The sequence below is a fragment of the Apostichopus japonicus genome, chromosome 22, assembly GCF_037975245.1.
Source record: "Apostichopus japonicus isolate 1M-3 chromosome 22, ASM3797524v1, whole genome shotgun sequence".
In the NCBI taxonomy this organism is placed as follows: domain Eukaryota; kingdom Metazoa; phylum Echinodermata; class Holothuroidea; order Aspidochirotida; family Stichopodidae; genus Apostichopus; species Apostichopus japonicus.
In genome coordinates, this window is record NC_092582.1 from 21,747,140 (window position 1) to 21,766,480 (window position 19,341).

Sequence of the window (19,341 nt, forward strand, 5' to 3'; positions counted from 1 at the left end):
TAACATCTTTATTTATGATATGTTGCCTTAGAGTGCTGCTTATTAGTAAATTTGATGTCTGTCAGACTGTCATGGTAGCTAGCAATTCTGCAAACGAAAACAATTTGAGTTCATTCAGATCCAGTCGAATATCAAGACCAAGGCAGTTTTTGACATTTTCAGTGATGGGGGCTTTAACATGTTACAGATTCATATCTCCAACAGAAGAAGCCGGAAATGAAATTGAGCATATCAAAATTATTTTGTATGTTGTGGAAACTCATGCTATGATAGAAACATCCACTTGTATTGCTATTTTATATGGTTTCCACTGTTAAATAATGCCTCATAACCACATTAAGGACTTAACCAAACAAACTGCAAATTCCACAACAAGCTAACAAGGTCATATGAATACAACAGGTGCATAGAGATGGATCCTAAAGAACCTAGAATTTCTCTTGCTGCATAAAGAATGCAATATGACCTAGATAACAAACTCTAAATTCAGGGGAATCATTCATAATAACACATGGGGACACTAAGGCTATGGCCACACTTTTCTGAAAAGAGAATAACTTTGTGATCCTCATTTATTGTTGATCACCACCTACTGTTTCGGTTGTCTAAAATTTAATCAAAACTGAAACAGTACCCCCTGTAATCTTACAAATTGTCTCTCTTATTGGGTCAAACTTTTCCCTAAACTTTTCAAAAGTATCTTGCACAGGCAAAGGTTGTACACTAGGTTCCCTTAGGTTCGGTTTCGAGACTGCCTAGGAGGTCTGGCAATTTGAACCTCTAGAATGTTACTTGACCTAAATTTGTCAGAATGTGCTTGAAGGATAAACATTTCAATGACAAAAGATTAGTATTTAGAGAAAACTCATGACTGACTTGAAGGTTGTTGTACTACACTACTACTGGTGTTACCCAGTGTTTTAAAACAAACAAGATTACCCAGCCACTTAGCCAAGCTATACTCATCAGGGGGGTAGGAACTGGGGCAGGGGGCACTGGGGGCACGTGCCCCCCACTTTTTCCAAAATAGCAAATGTGCCCTACTGGCAAATAAAATGTGCCCCTTTGATGAAGAACTGTCTTTTGGATATCTTAAGCCTTTTTTAATTTTAATATTTTATTTTAATTATTATTTTTAGTCTGTACATGCTATTTTTAAAATGGCATCCCATATCTTTTTGTAGCACCGTTAACAATAAACAATCTCAATAAATAAAATATCAATGTTGCAGCACACCATAATAGTATTGAGAGCATACTAACACATCATATGATATGGCCGGTGTGTATTGGTTTATAGCATAACTAGTGGTGGTTATGGAATGAAAAAGTGCCCTTCTCATGTTGTGCCCCCATCCCACCCCACTTTTTGGAAGCTTCCTACCTCCCTGATACTCATGAAGCATGCCATAATTCAAACCCAGCAGCGTTTTTTTCTTAATCATATCCCCCCTCCTTCAGTGGGGCTCAAAGTTGAAACACCATGTCCAGCAGGGGGAACATGGGATTAACCTGTTGGATTAAAGCTGTACCACACATCGGGACTAACGAAGGAAGAGTGAGGGGAACAGGAATAATAGCTTCAGTGTAATCTAGACAGCTTGAAACAAAGTAGAATGATTGAAAAACACTTACCCGTTTCTTTTTCTTTCTCAGCGAGACTGTAACTCCCTCTACACTGATAGTAATGTTGACTTTCTTTTTCTTGATTCCTTTAGCTTTAAACTCATACTGATGAAAAGACAAAATGAGAGCAGAATGTTTTGTTGATCATCAGTTATCACTTTACATAAATCCACATAATGAGTTATTTACAAAAAAAAGCAAGCTGCGGTTATGATGCTGGAAGACAAAATTTCCAACAATGTAGAAATTACCCGTGTTTCTTGTATATTCCAAAACTTACTGGTTTGGATATTTACGAGTGACGAGCTTACCTGTCTCCTCACAACCTTAGCACCTCATTCTACCGTGCCTATAAAGTCCTGGTAAATAAATAACACTGTGCGCCCTCTATGACCGGACCCCCCTTCCGGTCCCTCCTCCTTTCTCATGAGACCATTCCTAAAGAGTGGCCTCACGGACACGGGAGTGGGGGTGGCAAGGTCTGGCCACCCCCAACGACCCTCGTCGAGTTAACTTCCCAAAGTGAACCCCTAACAAAAAATTCACTGACGCCTTCTTAGCAGGGGGGAGTGTAACCCTCCCCGGCGCAGCGGGAAGGGGGGACACTCTCCTGAACCCTGCAGGCGGAACTACCCCTTACACTAACAAGGAGCCTAAAGATTTACGGTCCGCCACTTGTTACCCTTAGATCAACTTAGGTGAGAACGTAAGTGGAAGACTATGTACGCAAACGCATACGGAGACACATAGGTACACTCACCGATAGACATAGTCGATGGCTCTCTGGTGGATGGTGGTTCTGTCTATCTGGTGTGAAGCTCGGAGTCATGAGTCAAGTCGAGCGACCGCTCCTCCGTCCGGCTGTGTCCCACCACCCTCTCGGGGGAGGGAGGCGGGAATGGAGACAGGTAAGCTCGTCACTCGTAAATATCCAAACCAATAAGTTTTGGAATATTTACTTCGCTCCTCGCTTACTTGTCTCCTCACAACCTTAGCACCGAGTGGCACTGCCCGATGGTGGGAGGCCCGAGGGGTGGGACCTGTTACCCACCGGACCTCGCATCACCGCGCTACCAAATGCCGCTTCGGCGTGTAAAGTGTCGGTCAAGTAGCAGGCGACGAACGTAGTTGGAGTTTTCCACGCTGCTGCTTTGAGTATGTCCTCTACCGGGATGCCGGCGAATAGGGCTGTAGAGGCCGCGACCCCTCTGACGTCGTGAGCCCTTGGTCGGGAGGTCCCCGATGTGAACGGGCGTATGATCTCTACTAGCCACCTGGATAGAGTGTCTTTGGAGGCCGCTGCGTAGGGTGGTCGTGGTATGATGAAGAGAGAAGTTGATTGTCTTAACTTCTCTGTCTTGTTCAGGTACCACTTCAGTGCCCTGACTGGACACCATCGTTTGTCCTCGGCTACTGATGACATGGTCTTAATTTCCGGGATGAAAATGTCTCCTGGCAAGAAGGTCAAGGTCTGGTTCTTTGCAATAAATGACGGGTCTGGAACCATCCTCACCCCGTGGCCCTCAAATCTGATGTGATTCTGCTTGGTGGATAGGGCGTGGAGGCAACTCCTCCTTCTTGCTGACGCAACTGCGACGAGGAAGAGTGTCTTTTTTGTGAGGGCAGCCAGGGAGGCGTTAGCCATTGGTTCGTATGGTGGTCCTGCCAGGGCATGTAACACTGCTGAGAGTCCCCAGGAGGGGGCCAGCCGTCTGATCTGTGGGCGACGATTCGCCATGCCTTTGATGAGTTGTGCAATGTACGGGTTATTGCTCAGTGTGGAGCCATCTGGGAAGCCCTGGTGGATGGCAGCGATGGCCGACCTGTAATTCCTGATAGTGGAGACTTGTTTCCCTTCTCCGAAGAGTGAGAGGAGGAACTCGGCTATCTGTGTCACAGAGGCAGCAGGCAGCAGTATCTGTCTCGGTCGGCACCATTGGTCGAACTTCCGCAGACGGGAATCGTAAGTCGCTGCGGTCGTTCCCCTTCTAGCGTCGGCTGCCATCGCGGCAGCTGCTTCTGAAAAGCCTCTCTGTCGTAGGGAAGACCGGACAGCCTCCAGGCAACTAATTGTAACCCCTTGATGTCTGGGTGGGAGAGAGTTCCCTGTCTCTGGGACAGTAGGTGGGGCTTGTCCGGTAGACTCACTGGGACGTCCATGAGGAGTTGGGGGATCTCGGCGAACCAGGGTCTGCGAGGCCAGAACGGGGCTATTAGTGTGAACCTGCCCTTGGAGTTCCGAATTTTCCTGAGGACTTGTCCGATCATACATAGCGGCGGGGAGATGTACGCATCCATGTGGTCCCAGGAGAGGGACATTGCGTCCGTGTGGTAGGCCAGGGGGTGGAATCGTCTGGAACAGAAGGTCTGGAGTTTGTTGTTCTTGTGTGTTGCGAACAGGTCTATCGTGGGCCTGCCGAAGATCGAAAAGATTCTGTCGCAAGTCTCCTGTTCCAGGGACCATTCGTTGGGGTCTATATGCCCCCTGGATAGGGCGTCCGCCATCACGTTGAGCTTGCCTGCGATGTGGGAAGCCCTTAGGATCGTGCCGGAGTCCTCGGCCGCTGTTATCACCTCCCACGCGAGTCGGCACAGTCTCTCTGAGCGGGTGCCCCCCTGCCGATTGATGTAGGCCACCACTGTCGTGTTGTCGGTGAAGATTGTGGTTATCGTTCCCTGTACGTGGTCGTTGAAAGCTTCCAGGGCTCTTTTGACCGCCATCATCTCCAGGATGTTGATGTGGAGAGATGTTTCTGTTTGGGACCACGTCCCCCATGCTGTGCGATTGCTCCAGTGAGCTCCCCATCCGGACAGTGACGCGTCCGTCGTTATCGATGTCATTGGTAGCTGTATCGCAAAGGGTACCCCTGAACTCCAGTTGTTTGGGTCGAGCCACCATCGAAAGTGTTGTGTGACCTCCTCTGACCTGTAGATGAGCGTTGTTTTGTCTGGGTCTGTAGGGTCTGCGGACCTCAGCAGGTGCAGTTGCAGAGGTCGCATGTGTAGCCTGCACAGTCTCACTATATCGACGAGGCTGGCCATGAGTCCCAGGGCCCGGAGCCATGTCCCCGTTGGTGACCCCCGGTGTGCCAAGATCTGTTGTGTGGTCGCCTTGACTGCCGCGACTCTTTCTTCTGCGGGTCGGGCTACCCCGGTGGTGAAGTCCAGTATGGCCCCGAGGAACTGGATCGTCTGGGAGGGTGATAGCCGTGATTTCTTCTGGTTCACGATCCAGCCCAGTTCTTGAAGGGTCTGGAGCGTTTTGTGGACGTTGTTGGTTGCTTCCGATAGACTGTTCCCTACTACCAACCAGTCGTCTAGATATACGTAGAGGGTGACCCCTCTTTTTCTGAGGTAGGCGACTACTGCTCCCGCGACTCTCGTGAAGGTTCTGGGAGCCGTGGCTAGGCCGAATGGGAGCGCCCGGAACTGGTAGTCTTGTTCTGCGTACCGGAACGCTAGGAATCGTCGGTGTTCTTTGTGTATCAAGATGTGCAGGTAGGCGTCCCGTAAGTCTACGGTCGCCGCCCACATGCCCTTTCTGAGTAGGGGTAATATTAAGTTTAAGGTCTCCATACGGAAGTGTTTTGGTCTGATGTGTTTTGTGTTCAGGGGTTTTAGGTTTAGAATGGGACGCCAGGTGCCGTCCCGTTTTTTGGTCAGAAAAAAGGAGGACCGGAAGAGTGGTCCCGTCTCTTCCGGAACTCTTGTAATTGCCTGCTTGGCCAGCAGGGCCAGAATTTCCCCTTCTAGGGCTAAGCATTTGACGGGGTCCGTGGGTGTGAGTGTCTGCCTTCCTCCGCCCCCGAAAGGTGGGCTGGAGGAGAATTCTATTTTGTACCCGTGTTTGACTGTGTCCAACACCCACTTGTCCCCGCCAATAAATTCCCATTGCTGGGAGAAGTTTGTTAGTCTCCCCCCCACCGGCGGAATGGCCGCGGTGAGGTGGGCACCCCTAGGGCTGGGCGGCGAACGCTGGTCGATTGGAGGAGCGGTCACTGTCCCGTCTGGTCGACGTGGAGCCTCTGCCTCCTCTGGGGGCCCAGGGGCGGGTTGGACGGAAGGCTGCCCCCCGGCTTCGGCCTCTGAGAGCTCCTCTGCTCATAGATTTGGCGGGTGCTGCTCTCGTTCCCCTAGGTGCTCTGCTCTCCCTCGGGCGGAAGGGTCTGGTTCTCTGGGTAGGTGGGGGTCGGAATTCTGATTTGGCCAGAGTCTCCCTTCGGGCTACCTCTTCCTGGAGTTTCTTTTGGAAGCAGCCCGCAAAAAGGTCTTCCCCGAGGATTGGTAGTTCCAGCATTCTGTCCTTCGCCTCCGTCGAAGGCCAGTGGATGGCGGAGACGATGTTTTGTCTACGGGCCTTAACGGACCTGGTAGCGACCCTTGCAAATTGATCGTACGCGAGTCTGACGAGGGGGCCCAGCAGCAGGAGGAGCTGGCCCGCTTCGTCCCTGGATACTTGGCTGCTGTCCTCAGGGAGCTGTTGGTGGTGTCGCATAAGGACTTCGGCTGATAGCATTAGTACCGATGCGAACTTCATGCCCGAACGGGCTGCCATGTCCACCTCTACCAAAAGCTCTTCTAGCTTCCTCTGGTCCGGGGTCTTGAACACGTGTGTGGATGAGGCCCCTTGTTCGGCTTTTAATCTCTCCTTGGCCTCCTGGGGAATGGTTGGGCATCTGAATAGGTCCTTCCATGCCTCGTCAGGTACCCTGACCGCTCTATCTGCCCTGGCCGGGAAGGCCGTCCACTTGGTCTTGTTGGCAATGGCCTCAAATCTGTCATAACAGGTTGCGTCTACTGGTATGGTAGTTTTGGGCTTATATGACGCTTCGCCGGTCGCCGTCAATTTTGATACCCGGCCCGCCTTCTGCGGTTGCGTCTCGGGTTCCTCGAACCCCAGGTGTCGTCTGAATATGTCTGCCGCCCGTGTTATTAGCTCCTGTGGGAGGGCTCCTCCTGTCACGGGTGCTTCCTCCGGTTCGTAATTGTGACCAAAGCTGTCCTCCATAGGATCGTAGTCGAGAGGATCTGGATCTATGGGCTCCCCTTCGTCCTCCAAGCCGGAAAGATTCACCGACGCTCTGCAATCCAGAGCGTCCGGGTCCGGGGCCGGTTGCAGGGCCATGGTCGATACGGGGCTGGTAGGGCCCGGTGCCACGTCGGCTACCGTGGACGTCCTTTGCTCCAGCAGGGGCCGTAGCAGGCCGGTGAGTTTGGAAAGCCAAGCTGGTTCCTCTTCCTGACGCCGTCTCGGGGACCGGCGCCTCCTCTTGGATCTTCTGTATCCATCGTCGGAAGAGTCCGAGGACTCGTCGGAGATTGGAGAGTATCTCTTCCTCTCTCTACGTCTTGGGGATCTTGTATGCGACCCCGATCTCTCCCTTCTGGGTCGGCGGGAGGACTCTCTCTCCCTACTTTCTCGGGCCGGGATCTCCGTCGGAACCCGCCTCTCTGGCTCCCTGTCCGGCTCCCTGGAACGGGACCGGCTCCGTCTCCGCGTCCCCTCGGTTGCTCTCTCTTTAGGACCCGAGCCTCCCACGGCCGGAGGGCCGCGCTCTGTGGGTCTGTTTAGCTGCGGCCCGGACTGAGACGGAGTCTCCAGCCCGGCCGAGCTGTGCCTCTGCTTTGGAGGTCTTTTCCTGGCAGGAGCCTTGCCTTTGCTCCTGCCCTTCCCTCTGGCCGTAACTGATCCGGACGTAGCCGGGGCCGTTAGGGGAATTCTTTCTCTTTCTCTTTCCTCTCTCTCTACCTCTTTCTCTCCTTCGGCCCTCTCCTGGCCACTCTCCTCCACCTCTCTCTCTACTACTCCCTCCTCCTCTCTATCTCCCGTTATTCCTGGAACCTCCGGCGCCCCGATTGCGCTCGGGATCGAGTCCAGCCTTCCCTGGAGCTTGCTACGTAAGCCCTCAAGCCACAGGTCGATGTCCTGCCACTGAGCTGGTGTAAACTTAATACACACCAGGCAGGGGTCTCGTCGAGTGCAGGATCTGCATTTTGGACAAAGGTCGTGTTCGTCCCAGGCTCTGCCTGGGCGAAACATAGAGCAGTTGATGCACTTCAATGGATTGCGTGACATGCTGAATAACCGGATTAAGGAAGATTACTTCTTAGTGATAAATGAACAACAATAGAAGCTTAACGTAAGAGGGGAGAACTAGGGAGGGAATTAGGCTTAGGTGGAGCGTAGCGTAACCTAGCAACGGTAAACAAGGTAACGCTACGGGGTGGCCTAACATGAAAATGCAAGCTGAAACAAAAATGAGAGAGCGAGAAATACATACGAAAAAGAGTGAATATATGTGAGCAATATGAATCCCCAAAAGGGGGACGAGAGAAACTAATTGGGGGGAAGAAAGCTAGTAAACAAGCTAAGAAAACACAAAAACAACAACACGCTATAGCGTGGGGAGGAATAGGGCGGGAACCTAGGCAGTTTCGCGGAACTGCTAACCCCGCCGCAAACCAACCCGAGGAGGAAACGCACTACGAAAACAGTCCCCAAAACCCTCCCTTTTGATAAAAAGGATACTTATCGGTCAGGAAAGGACTGTCAAACTTCTAAAGATCCGAAGCTAAAAAACTTCCGGCGATCGTCGAAGAAAACCAAGACAATTTTCCAAGGAAACTATCCACAAGAAAAATATGCGTGTAAGCACTTGGAATGGTAGAATGAAAAAGGAGGAGGGACCGGAAGGGGGGTCCGGTCATAGAGGGCGCACAGTGTTATTTATTTACCAGGACTTTATAGGCACGGTAGAATGAGGTGCTAAGGTTGTGAGGAGACAGGTAAGCGAGGAGCGAAGTAAATAAATAAAATTTCATTGCTGAACACTTTATGCACTAGCGTCATGATACTAGACTGTTATACATATCACATACAGAAACATGCTATCTAACCACATGAAAGGTCAATATAAACATACCATGATTCCAGAATCTAAAATATTATACCATAACATTCTATGATTCGATATGTTATACATATAGGTCATGATTCCATACCAAGGTACCCTACCATGATACTGTTCTATGGAACCCTTTTTATACCTTATCATATCATGCCCTTTCATATAATGCCCTATCATATAACACCCTATTATATATTACCCTATCATGATAACAGCTTATACTGATAACAGTAAAGTAAAGGCAAGAGATTCCAAGAGCTTATATATTTTAGAAGCACAAGTTACATATATACCAATGTCTCAGTGTGACCACCACTAGGTCTAAGAGTCTGCTATTATAAGAAAACCTAATAGGACAGGTTAATGGGCATACCTCACCATGACCTTTGACACTACAAATACACAGTATATTTTCTGTATACCTTTTAAGCAGGAATGTACCATTAAACAATGAAATGACCGAAATGACCCTCGACACAGCATTGACATTCCACTAACTTTATTACTTTTCTCTGAAGTAAATCAAGATGCAAGGAAAGGCACAGATATATAACATGATATAGTCCAGTACTGTAGTAAACAGCCATGGTGCTTTCCATGTGTCCTGTTGTCAGTTACAGGGCAAGTGATAGGCTTTTGATGGTTTGACTGGAAATCTAAAGAAATATCATGTAGTGATTCTAAAAGGTTTTGAAAACATTCCATTATCTTTATGAACCTCCTCTCTTGCTGCACCAGGTGGAAGCAACAGTAATTGTGGTTCAGTGTTCAAAGTAGTACATTTTATACTTTCTAGATCTGGGTTTGGCAAAAATGATATTTCGACTGAATCAGTGAACCGCAATACTAAAGGATGTACCTTGGTTGTTATACTGTAGAAAATTAGAAATGTTACATGGTCGAATAAAGATCACTAACTTCTACATATTCTTTGGTTTATATATTGAACTATCCTATCACTAATAGACCCTAGACCTCTACACAAAAACAAGTCCTCAAAGTAGGCCTTTAAATTAGTGTTGCTACGATAATCGTTTTCAATATCGGTATCGGCCGATATTTCCAATATCGGCAGCATATCGGTATCGGTAAAATTTTGCCTAATTGCCGATAACAGCAAACCGATATTGAACTTTTCTTTTTAACAGCAGAGCTACTTCTTAATACTTGCAATGATCTGTTAATCTGCCCAAGACGATCTATTTCTTTAGCGTCAGTTAAACTCAGATTGATTTTCGATTAATATCCATGGAAACCTGACCCTCCGTAACCTCTAAAAACATGTCTACGGCGCGCAAATATAACCAATGACCTTCGTGAACCTTGGCCTACACACAGTATCAGTGTAGCATTATAAATACACTGTACTAACCATACAAGGCCTCCGTGAAAACCTTGAACATGATGTATAACTGCACAGTTCAGCAGTGCTGGAAAACCTTGTTCAATTTCCCGCGAACACAAAATACTGACAACTTTTTTTATTTAAATTGTCACGAAACTGATAAATTTTAAAATGACGAGTTAGAGTACCTATATAATGTTATAAAATGAAAAGAGATTTAATCTGTCTTTCAATCTGTGCAACTTACAAAACTTCCGATATTATGAAACAAACAACGTTCAGTAAAGCCTTGTTTCTAGACTGCCTAACAATGAATAGCGTGCACTATGCGTACATTTTTACAACTGCAGTGTTTAACCCTATACCCAACTACCACGGTACATGTGCTGCAAATTTTCCCAGGTACCTTCCCAAACAACTGTGAGCTCATCCCCTGTGTAACACCTGTTTGTTAACATTTTTGGCACGTTGCCAGGGAACTTTTTAGTTACGTGAGATCCGTAACCGCCAAGGTGGTTAGGCTATTTGCCATACACTTAACTATGGTAGGATATTATTTTTTCCGTATTTTTGGAAATTCTAGAAAATACTTTCTTTTCCCCCGCTTAACAACAGATGGGGTCTTACGGTATATTCATAAATGGATGCACTAGAGCCTTGTTTACATGACATTAGTTGCATTTAGTACGATATGCCAGTTTTGCGTGAATTTTTCGAGAGTAAAATTGCTTGATCTTTCGTAATATTTGAAAGGTGTACCACCTTACTTTCCGTACACAATTGGTAATTTCTCTACTGATTTTCAGTTTTATTCTCTCTATACGGTCAAGTGAATAAGTTGTACATTGAGTATAAACTCAATAAATTATAACTTTTACATTGTGATCGACAGTTCGTAACCTAATTAAGATGCAATTTTGCAAGCATACGTTAACACTGTAAGCAACTTTTAAGTCTTTACGATGTTAAGGCTCACATTTACTGCGTCCAGTTTATTTTGTCTGTTAAAAAATATCGGTATCGTATCAGTATCGGACCGATATTGGGATGATAATATCGGATATCGGCCAAAACCGATATTGGTGATATCGGCGCAACACTACTTTAAATCTATATCATGTTTTCCCTTGCCATAAGATTCTAATGGGCCACATTAGCAGAATTTTGAAAAAATCCCATTCCTTTCCCCGAATGCCCATCTGTGTTCCAGATCAGCTTCAACCTGCAGTTTGAATTGTCTTTGTGGTGATATGTTTAACTCCATAAATAGTGGTTATAAGAGGAAATAAACTGTAAGGTAATTGGAAATCTGTTCCTTCCAGTCCATCAAAAGTACAACGAACAGATGACACAAGGCAATGAAACTAAAATACATTAAATGTGTGAGATTAATGTGTGAGAAGTTTCCCAAGAACTTGGGTGTGAAAAGCAGCAAGTTGGCTGTAACCCTTTTAATAGATGAAGTCTTAGTTTGGATTGAGAGTAATTCAAGTCTGTGTGAATATTACGTACCTGGATGAAATCAGAACAGATATTTCTTTTGGTCAGAGTTATTACACACACTAACAAAATCCAGCATAATATGCAGGTTGTTAGGTTCAGAGTGCTTCCATTATAATATTTGTACTTTGGCTCTGTATCTTAAAATCTTACAATCACAGTCATGTATGTTTTAATTAGAGGTGTTAAAAGTTGAACTGGGACTGGGTGTTACTCAATGTCTATTTATGGGATAAGCCGAATGCCCAAGCTTTGGTTACAACACATGTGGATTTGTGAAATAAATACACAAAGAATCCATTGTGAGAAGTCAGGTTAAAGGTTAAAAGAAATATTTAGTAAGGATATTGAAATGTGTTCTTTTGTAAGGATGGAGGTAGTATGTATGAACTGGCAGGTCACCAATATTTGAATCAAAACAAAATTCTCTATCAGCTGCAGGTATTGGTTGATTCATTATTATACCTGTGCGTTAATCTAATTGAAGCATCAAAAGGCCTAAATATTATTATAGCTAGCTACTGTATCCTGTTTTGGAAGATTCATATTCCCAAAATATTATCCAATTTAGGCTTAAATATTTTTAATTATATCAGCCACATTTCTCTTGAAATCCCTTCCCTACCACTTTCTGGGTCGCAATGAATGAATCCCGGCTTACGTAGCATGCAAGGTACTGTGTTCCTGACTGGCGCACCCAACAGAGAAACCGCTATATAGGGATCGCCACCAACTATGTGCTGGGAAGCTCAGTTGGGAAAGCACTGGTCTTGTAACCCAGAGTTCACTGTTTAAAATCCCCTTCAATAGTTTTCCAGGATTCAGGATTCAAGGCATTTCAAATTTTCAAGTTTCAAGATTAACCATACGCAAAAATAGAGCAAAATGATTCTATCAAGAGTGGGGACAAAAGCTGCCTAATCATTACATAATAGTGGATTTTTCCCTGACAACACTTCCTGAAGAAGCTGACAAGAACAGTTACCATGGTAACTTAACTGAACTATTCACCTGTTGAACCTAATAACTCAGTCTTCCCACTCAAAGATATAAACATATACACCCACCCACCTATGTCTCTGCCAATATAGCTATATATACTAAGAGCCAAAACAGACTCTCCATTCTGAATTCTGAATCATCATTTCATTTCAAATTTAATATCTTTGACAGATCTTGGATATATTCTCCTCAGAAGTCAGAACCACTCAAAAGCTTCAGTGACATTTGACCTTACAAACCTACCATACTGCATGTACAATAACCAAAACTGGCTGCTGGCTATTTTGCAAGCTGATATTATACAATATATTTCTTTTTGGGAAAATTGAGAACAACAACAGTGCAATCCATCAGTAGATTCAGTACAAATAACTATAACAGCATTAAACCTTGTGTGTATTTGATGTATGTTAACCTATGTGTATTGCTCCAACCCAAAATAGGTTTCAAATGCGCTGAAATGTTGCTGAAAATCTTAACCAAGTCTTAACCAACTATCAGGCATGAATCAATATTACACAATTGGTCCAGTTTCATCCAATATAAAGAAAAAAAGCTGGAAAATTTGAAGTCCGAAACACTGACATACCAGTGAAGTCCATCTTCAAGCATGACAAGTGACCTCTATGACCTTAGCCTGAGGTTAGATACCAAGGGGTAAGATCCATCAAACCCTAACATACTGTCAAGGTTGTACTCCCAATATAGCATTGCACTGGAAGCCATCAGTACAATTATCAACCTTGAAATTTACTTCTCTAATCTATCTACAGTGTTTAGTGCCCTACAACACAGGAAGAACCAAGGCAAGACACACTCAACACATGGCAGGACATTGTGTTTGTAAGCAATGCTTACCCACCTCAACAGTGTCATCAAGAAGGTACTTAGGCATAATCTGGATGACTTTATTCGATGGTAACAAAGTGATTTTGGGAATGGGATGTAATATGTGAGAGAATTTTGGTCTGATTGTTTCATTCTATGTAGATCAATCAATCAATCCCATAATTTACTTTTTGTTTCTTGAGAAACTACAAACTAACACATTACAAAACCTCCCAAATTGTGCATTAAAAATCTAGCACATACAACAACATGTACTACGCTTGAACACCAAATGCTGAATAAATTTGTATTTCTAATGCATTTCTTCCATTAAAGAGTGTTTAAATTCAAAATGAATCTAGGTTATTACTTAATATTAGCAATTCAAATTTGTGATATTTTCATCATATCTCCGTTTGTATGCAGAGCAAATTAGGTTGCCATTATATATGTTTACCTTTTCAACTACATGCAAATGAAAATTGCAATTTTAGAAGGTTAGACTACTCTTAGTATAAATTGTGCTTGAGCAAATTTGCATTGTCTCAATACACCGTAATAAGAGGCATTTATGTATATATTTTGGTTGGGGATTTGAAAGAGATACAGTAACATAAAAGGTTACTAGTTTTTTTTGTGATGGAAATGTCTATTGAAGGAGTTACTTTTGTTGTGAATCATTTGAAAGGGAATGCACAATTGCTGAAAGTAAATACCCATTAGGAAATGAATATTAGATTCTGAGAGCTACAGGTATGTATTTTGTACTGACATGGCATAAACTGTTTTTTTTCCATATTGAGTAACTAACTGAAAGACTTTGAACCTGCAATAAGTATGTTCTTTAACATCAGTCCATCATCACCAGGAAGGATAAAAATCGGACAAAACCTTCATGGACCAAAGGCAATGACAAACTCAAGTAATCTGAAATGTGTGGCACTGAGACACTCAAATTATCTACAGGTGATAACTCTAGTTTATATGCAAATGAATGTATCCACTACTAAATGAATTCCCTCAGTTTATAGATAAAGGGATATTTAATTATGAATGAGTACAACAGGGTTTGTTCTAAGGAGAGAATAGAAATTACCTCCCAATGCCGAGATGAATTAAAAATTTCATTTTGAATATCAGGCCCAAAACTTGACAAGTTGGTCGCTGTAACTTATCTTTCGATGCTTCAATTTCTGACTCACTCCTTTTTAACTAACCACCACTTTTCCCTATTAGATCCATGCCTGTTACAGTGATACCAGTCATTTGGAAGCATTAATACACTCTCTTCATTATTGCACTATGCCTATATGCACAGACAAATAGACAAATAGACTGATTGATAGCCTCAGAAACACTGTTTGATGTCTGATGACATGATATTAATAAAACAGTTGCTTTTTTCTGAATTCCCTGAACAATAACATCCAACATGTGGTACTGAGAATCTAGCTTAAAGAAGCTTTCTGTTTTGACTTTGTTCATAATTTAATACTAAGCAATAATGAAATCCTCTCATATTAAATGTATTCCTTAATGATATTACTCACTGTTGACTATAACCATATTTTGATAAATAATGAACAAATTTTGAACAAGTTTTAAAGAGTTTGCACTCAACAGTCACATAATTACTGTGCATGATAAATACAAAAGTGAAGAGTGTCTGGGCAACAAACTGCTTCAGATTTTAATGAAATCTTTCATTTATTCCTTTAATTAACACTCGTTAGTGAAATTATTTAAACACTGGGTCTCAAGTTTGATCAATTGCATATATTCTGAGTAATACTTGATAAATTTGGAATACTGCCAGAAATTGGTGACCCAAATATACTGCAACTTTAGGCTGGTTTTATGGTTATCTTCACAAAAGTGAGACCACATCCAAAAGGTTATCGCAGAATCTGCATTCCTCATTCCTTTTGTTCCAGGGGGGGGGGGGGGGGGTACCTAACAGCTCCTTAAAAGGAGAATGTCTATTCCCAGGTAACAAGGTTCATTCTTTTGTTACTGCACACATAGTGGTATTCTTCAAGCTCTTTTTTAAGTGTGCCACAGGGAAGGAGATGAGGAGGCAATTAAATTTACACCTAAAGCCTAAAGATTCTCTGTGATGGTAGTAGCATTATTAACAGCTACATATGCACAGTACAGGTATGTGCTATGAAAGTGGTCTGCCACACTATATTTGCTATCTCTGATACACAATACTGAAAAGCTTACAGTACAGTTTCTTTGTAGAATACATTATTATAATATCCGTACATACATATGGCTTGGGCAACTCGCAAGTTAAAACTTGGAAACTCCCTTTTCGTGTTACAAATTGGGAGTGAATGGATTCCTATTCATCAATTTGCCTGCAAACATTGCCATCTCAACAAAAATGACCATCAAACAGTACTGAAGTATTCAAGTATTAAAAGGATCATCAACCATACAGTATATCTACAAATACAAATGACATCTCAGTTTTAATACATTGCCCGCCTCCAAAGTACACACAATGGAACAAAATGTTGAACAAAAGACTAAACAAATTAAAAAAGAGATTAACAACATTTCTGAAAAGTTGGAAGCTGCCCAAAAAAGGTGATGGAAAAGAAGTACCTGGATCACACATGCAGCTAGGTATGATTAAATCAAAACCTTTTCAAAAATATTTGCTATAAGTAAAAGGACGATACCTGATGGAATGTAGTGCTGTAGGTGCTTCCTCGAGTTTTAAAATACCACTCGGGTTTGCAGCACACTTTAGCTCACTATCAGTCACACAGGCTTTTAATCACAAGACGTCAGAGAAACCTCCCCCACATTAATATTCCGAAACCCCCTTAGGCACCTGCGATCAATTCGCAAGTCGACTTAATTAGAAGTATCCTCCGAGCAGTTGGAAGCCGAAGGAGGATCAAAGGAGGATGGAGATATTGAGAGGCGGGAGGGAAAGAAATCATTGATCAGAGGAGAGGAACAGTTCGTCAGTGAAACAGGTGACTGTGCCGTCAGCGCGCAGCAGCGCGCTGCCGAGGAGATGAATCATCGAATCTGACGAAATGCTGATGTCATGAGGCAATTCAATTTACTCAATTCTCCCAGAAAGATTCAGGAAGTAGAAAACAACAGGCAGCGGGGTTTGTCCATTGTGAACTGATTTTGGTCACGTATTCAAACTGTCTAGAGCGTATCTTTTTGCCACAGAGAAAATGCAGAATATTCAATTAAGCCATTGTAAGTGCTAAAATGGAAATGTCGTGAGTGCATACAAAGTGAGGCGATGGTGACATTAGTCTACATTCAACAGTTTCTAGAGTTATATTGATGAGTATCTTTTACCGTTAATGGGAAATGTTGGAGTCGAATGAATATCAAAAATGTAATTATCCAAGAAAAAGTACTTACAAAAAGCCATGTAAAAAATTCCTTTCATTTTTAGCATGTCACACAGCCTGAATATCACACTACGTTTTAATATTGTATGTGCCAAAAAAAAAACACCTTAATTTGTTTACAAGATCGACCTTGACATTTTCAAACTCTAATAAAGTCTTTACAATGCTTGTCTGGTAGACAGATGTCAAATAAAATTCTCATAAATTTGCTTCTTTTTTTTTTCCTCTTTTGCTCTGTCATGCAATACTTGATGAAGACAACCTAAATACACTGTTGGCATGGACAATATTCTTCAATATGTGGCATGTAAAGTGTAAAAGACTTGAAATGGCTATTAAGACTTACCCGTATTCTTCTCATTGCAGCGACTATTTCCACCCTGCTACTTGGTCTTGGTACATCCAGTGTTCCAATGTACTGTGGATGGAACAAATAGACATGTATGCGTTAAAAAGACAAATAATGGCGTTTCTTCACTAGCATGTTATCACAACTGTTCAGTACGGGCATGCTGTCAAGTTTGAAGACGGCTTCACGCTGCGTTCCGACTCAATTCAACTTGTTTTGTGGGAAACTTGAAATACTGTAGTCGGGCAGTGTGAGTCTCTGCGTAAAACTGTGATTGATCATGAGGGCTTCAGTGGAGAAATGTACCATTTTCACCCAATGGCAATAGTCAGTATGTGCAGCAATTCTTGACTACAGTACAACTGCCAAGATTCGATCCCATGCATCTAAATAACAAGCACTGGTCGTTAACAATAAACAGTCATTGTGTGCCATTCACACTCGTTTATAGTCTCTTCCCATTTCCCTGATAGTTATGTAGTTCTAAACAATTATGTTGACATACATATTTGTCATTCAGCATGGAATTCTATACCCTAACCTAACAGGTTACTCTTGCAGGCTTCTATGGGGGCCGGGGGCCGGGGGGGCAGAAGGGGCATTGCACCCAAATGTCACAACCTTTTGATGGACCATGGCCTATAAAGGTTGTAGACGGCTGCCAAATTCTACATACTACAGGTATATTGAATTGGTCAATCAACTGTAAAGGAACTGGTACCTGTTAGGATTGTTCACTGACATCTCTTTAGGGATGACGATATCTAGCATAAGATTGGCAAAATGATGCAATTTAAACAGTACATTAAATTTGTGGTACACAAAGTTATCTGTACAGGATCTGTACAAGTGCTAAAACAGCAACTGATCACTACCCACAGAGATCTGTATAAATGTTAGTAAGATGAGATGAACATATGCATTACAACAAAATTATTATATGTTTTTTTCCAAATGCCATAAAAGTTACAACACATTGCAAAATGTGGCTGTGAAATCATAAGACCCCTCATATGATGTATGACTGATGCCACCAGTTGGGATTCTACAGTACCTCCCCATGGAACGAGTCCATCAGTCACTAAATTTAATTACTGAGTAGGATGACACCTCAATGTTTGCTGAAATACAGTCATTGTACCAAGGGACTTCTTCAAACCTCTTTCCATCTCCCGCCTTTAATTTTGTCTCATGTCATTTAGTATTCAATTAAATATTCTCTATTCGGTGGAGAGAATTATGAACTCATCTAGCCATTGTGCCCAATGCTAGAAAGGATGGAGCTGCTAGTCTTTTTCCAGAAGCATGAAGATAAGCTCTTCAAAGCTTGCTATTAATTATTGTACACTGATTCATGTACTTGAAATTTAATCTTCAAGGGGAGAACCTTGCTATGTCAGCACATCAGTCATCGATCTATGGGGTCTTCCTAACTTTCAATTTGTCATAAAATACTAACTTCATCTTATCCTACTATCTTTCCTCTGACTCCTCAAACTTCTCCTTCTCCAACATGTCACAAACTCTTAAAACAACTGACTGTAACATTTTAATCTGTCAAGAAAATGCATCTCGGTAGATTTCTACGAAAATTAAAACAGACAAGTTTTTTAAGTGGTGCATCGGTTATTGTAATTATCACACATGTAGAAAGCCCCCATCTAACGGTCGTTGCTCCCATGTAATCTTATCCATATTAGTCACTTGCCATCTTAAGGAAAGTTTGTGAAATGACAAATATGTTTAACTGTTATTACTCTGTTTGTTCTCTAAATAAAGAGGAAAATCAAAGTTAAATGTGTGTTAAAAGCGCAAGGATGTTTTGTGGTTGTAAACCTGGGAGGTTGGAGGATCAAATAGGAAGGTTTAATTCTTAGTGGATGTTATTCATCATTATGTGCATGGTGGGTCTCACCATAGAGTTTAATATGCTAAAAAGTAAAAACAAGCAAAGGTTATTATTAATACCCAAACAAATATCTTAGTATTCATTGATTACATATTCATCTAAAGATTCTTTATTTTTTTTTTTTTTTTTTTTTTTTTTTTTTTTTTATTGTCATCTTTAATGAGGGTAGTCCTGCTCAGTGCAGAGCAGTGGCGTAGGAGGGTACTTTTGAGTGGGGGGGCTGAAGACTGAAGGCCGGCCTGGAGGAGGGGTCTAAGGGGAGGGGGTGTCCCCCTCCCCTTTGGATTTTTTTTTGCAATTCCAGGTGGCCTCAGATGCAATTTGGTGCAATATAGCACACTTCAACACCCACTCCAGTTTGTAAATAATTTTGCATTTTCACCTGGCCTTAGATGCAATTTGGTGCTCCAAATGAGATTTTGTTCTCATTTGGAAATGAAAAAGGGGTTTTCTGACTTGCGGAGGGGGGGGGGGGCGGAATG

The 19,341-nt window shown here is 43.1% G+C and overlaps 1 protein-coding gene across 1 annotated transcript in view; it reads right to left on the minus strand.

Annotated features, from left to right (window-relative positions):
- Positions 1–19,341, minus strand: part of LOC139963502 (uncharacterized) — a 74,448-nt gene that overhangs the window by 30,921 nt on the left and 24,186 nt on the right. The window contains exons 4-5 of the mRNA XM_071964324.1: positions 16,948–17,019; positions 1,636–1,731 (exon numbers count right to left, since the gene is read on the minus strand). Coding sequence (XP_071820425.1) covers positions 1,636–1,731; positions 16,948–17,019 — 168 coding nt within the window. The remainder of the gene's footprint in view (positions 1–1,635; positions 1,732–16,947; positions 17,020–19,341) is intronic.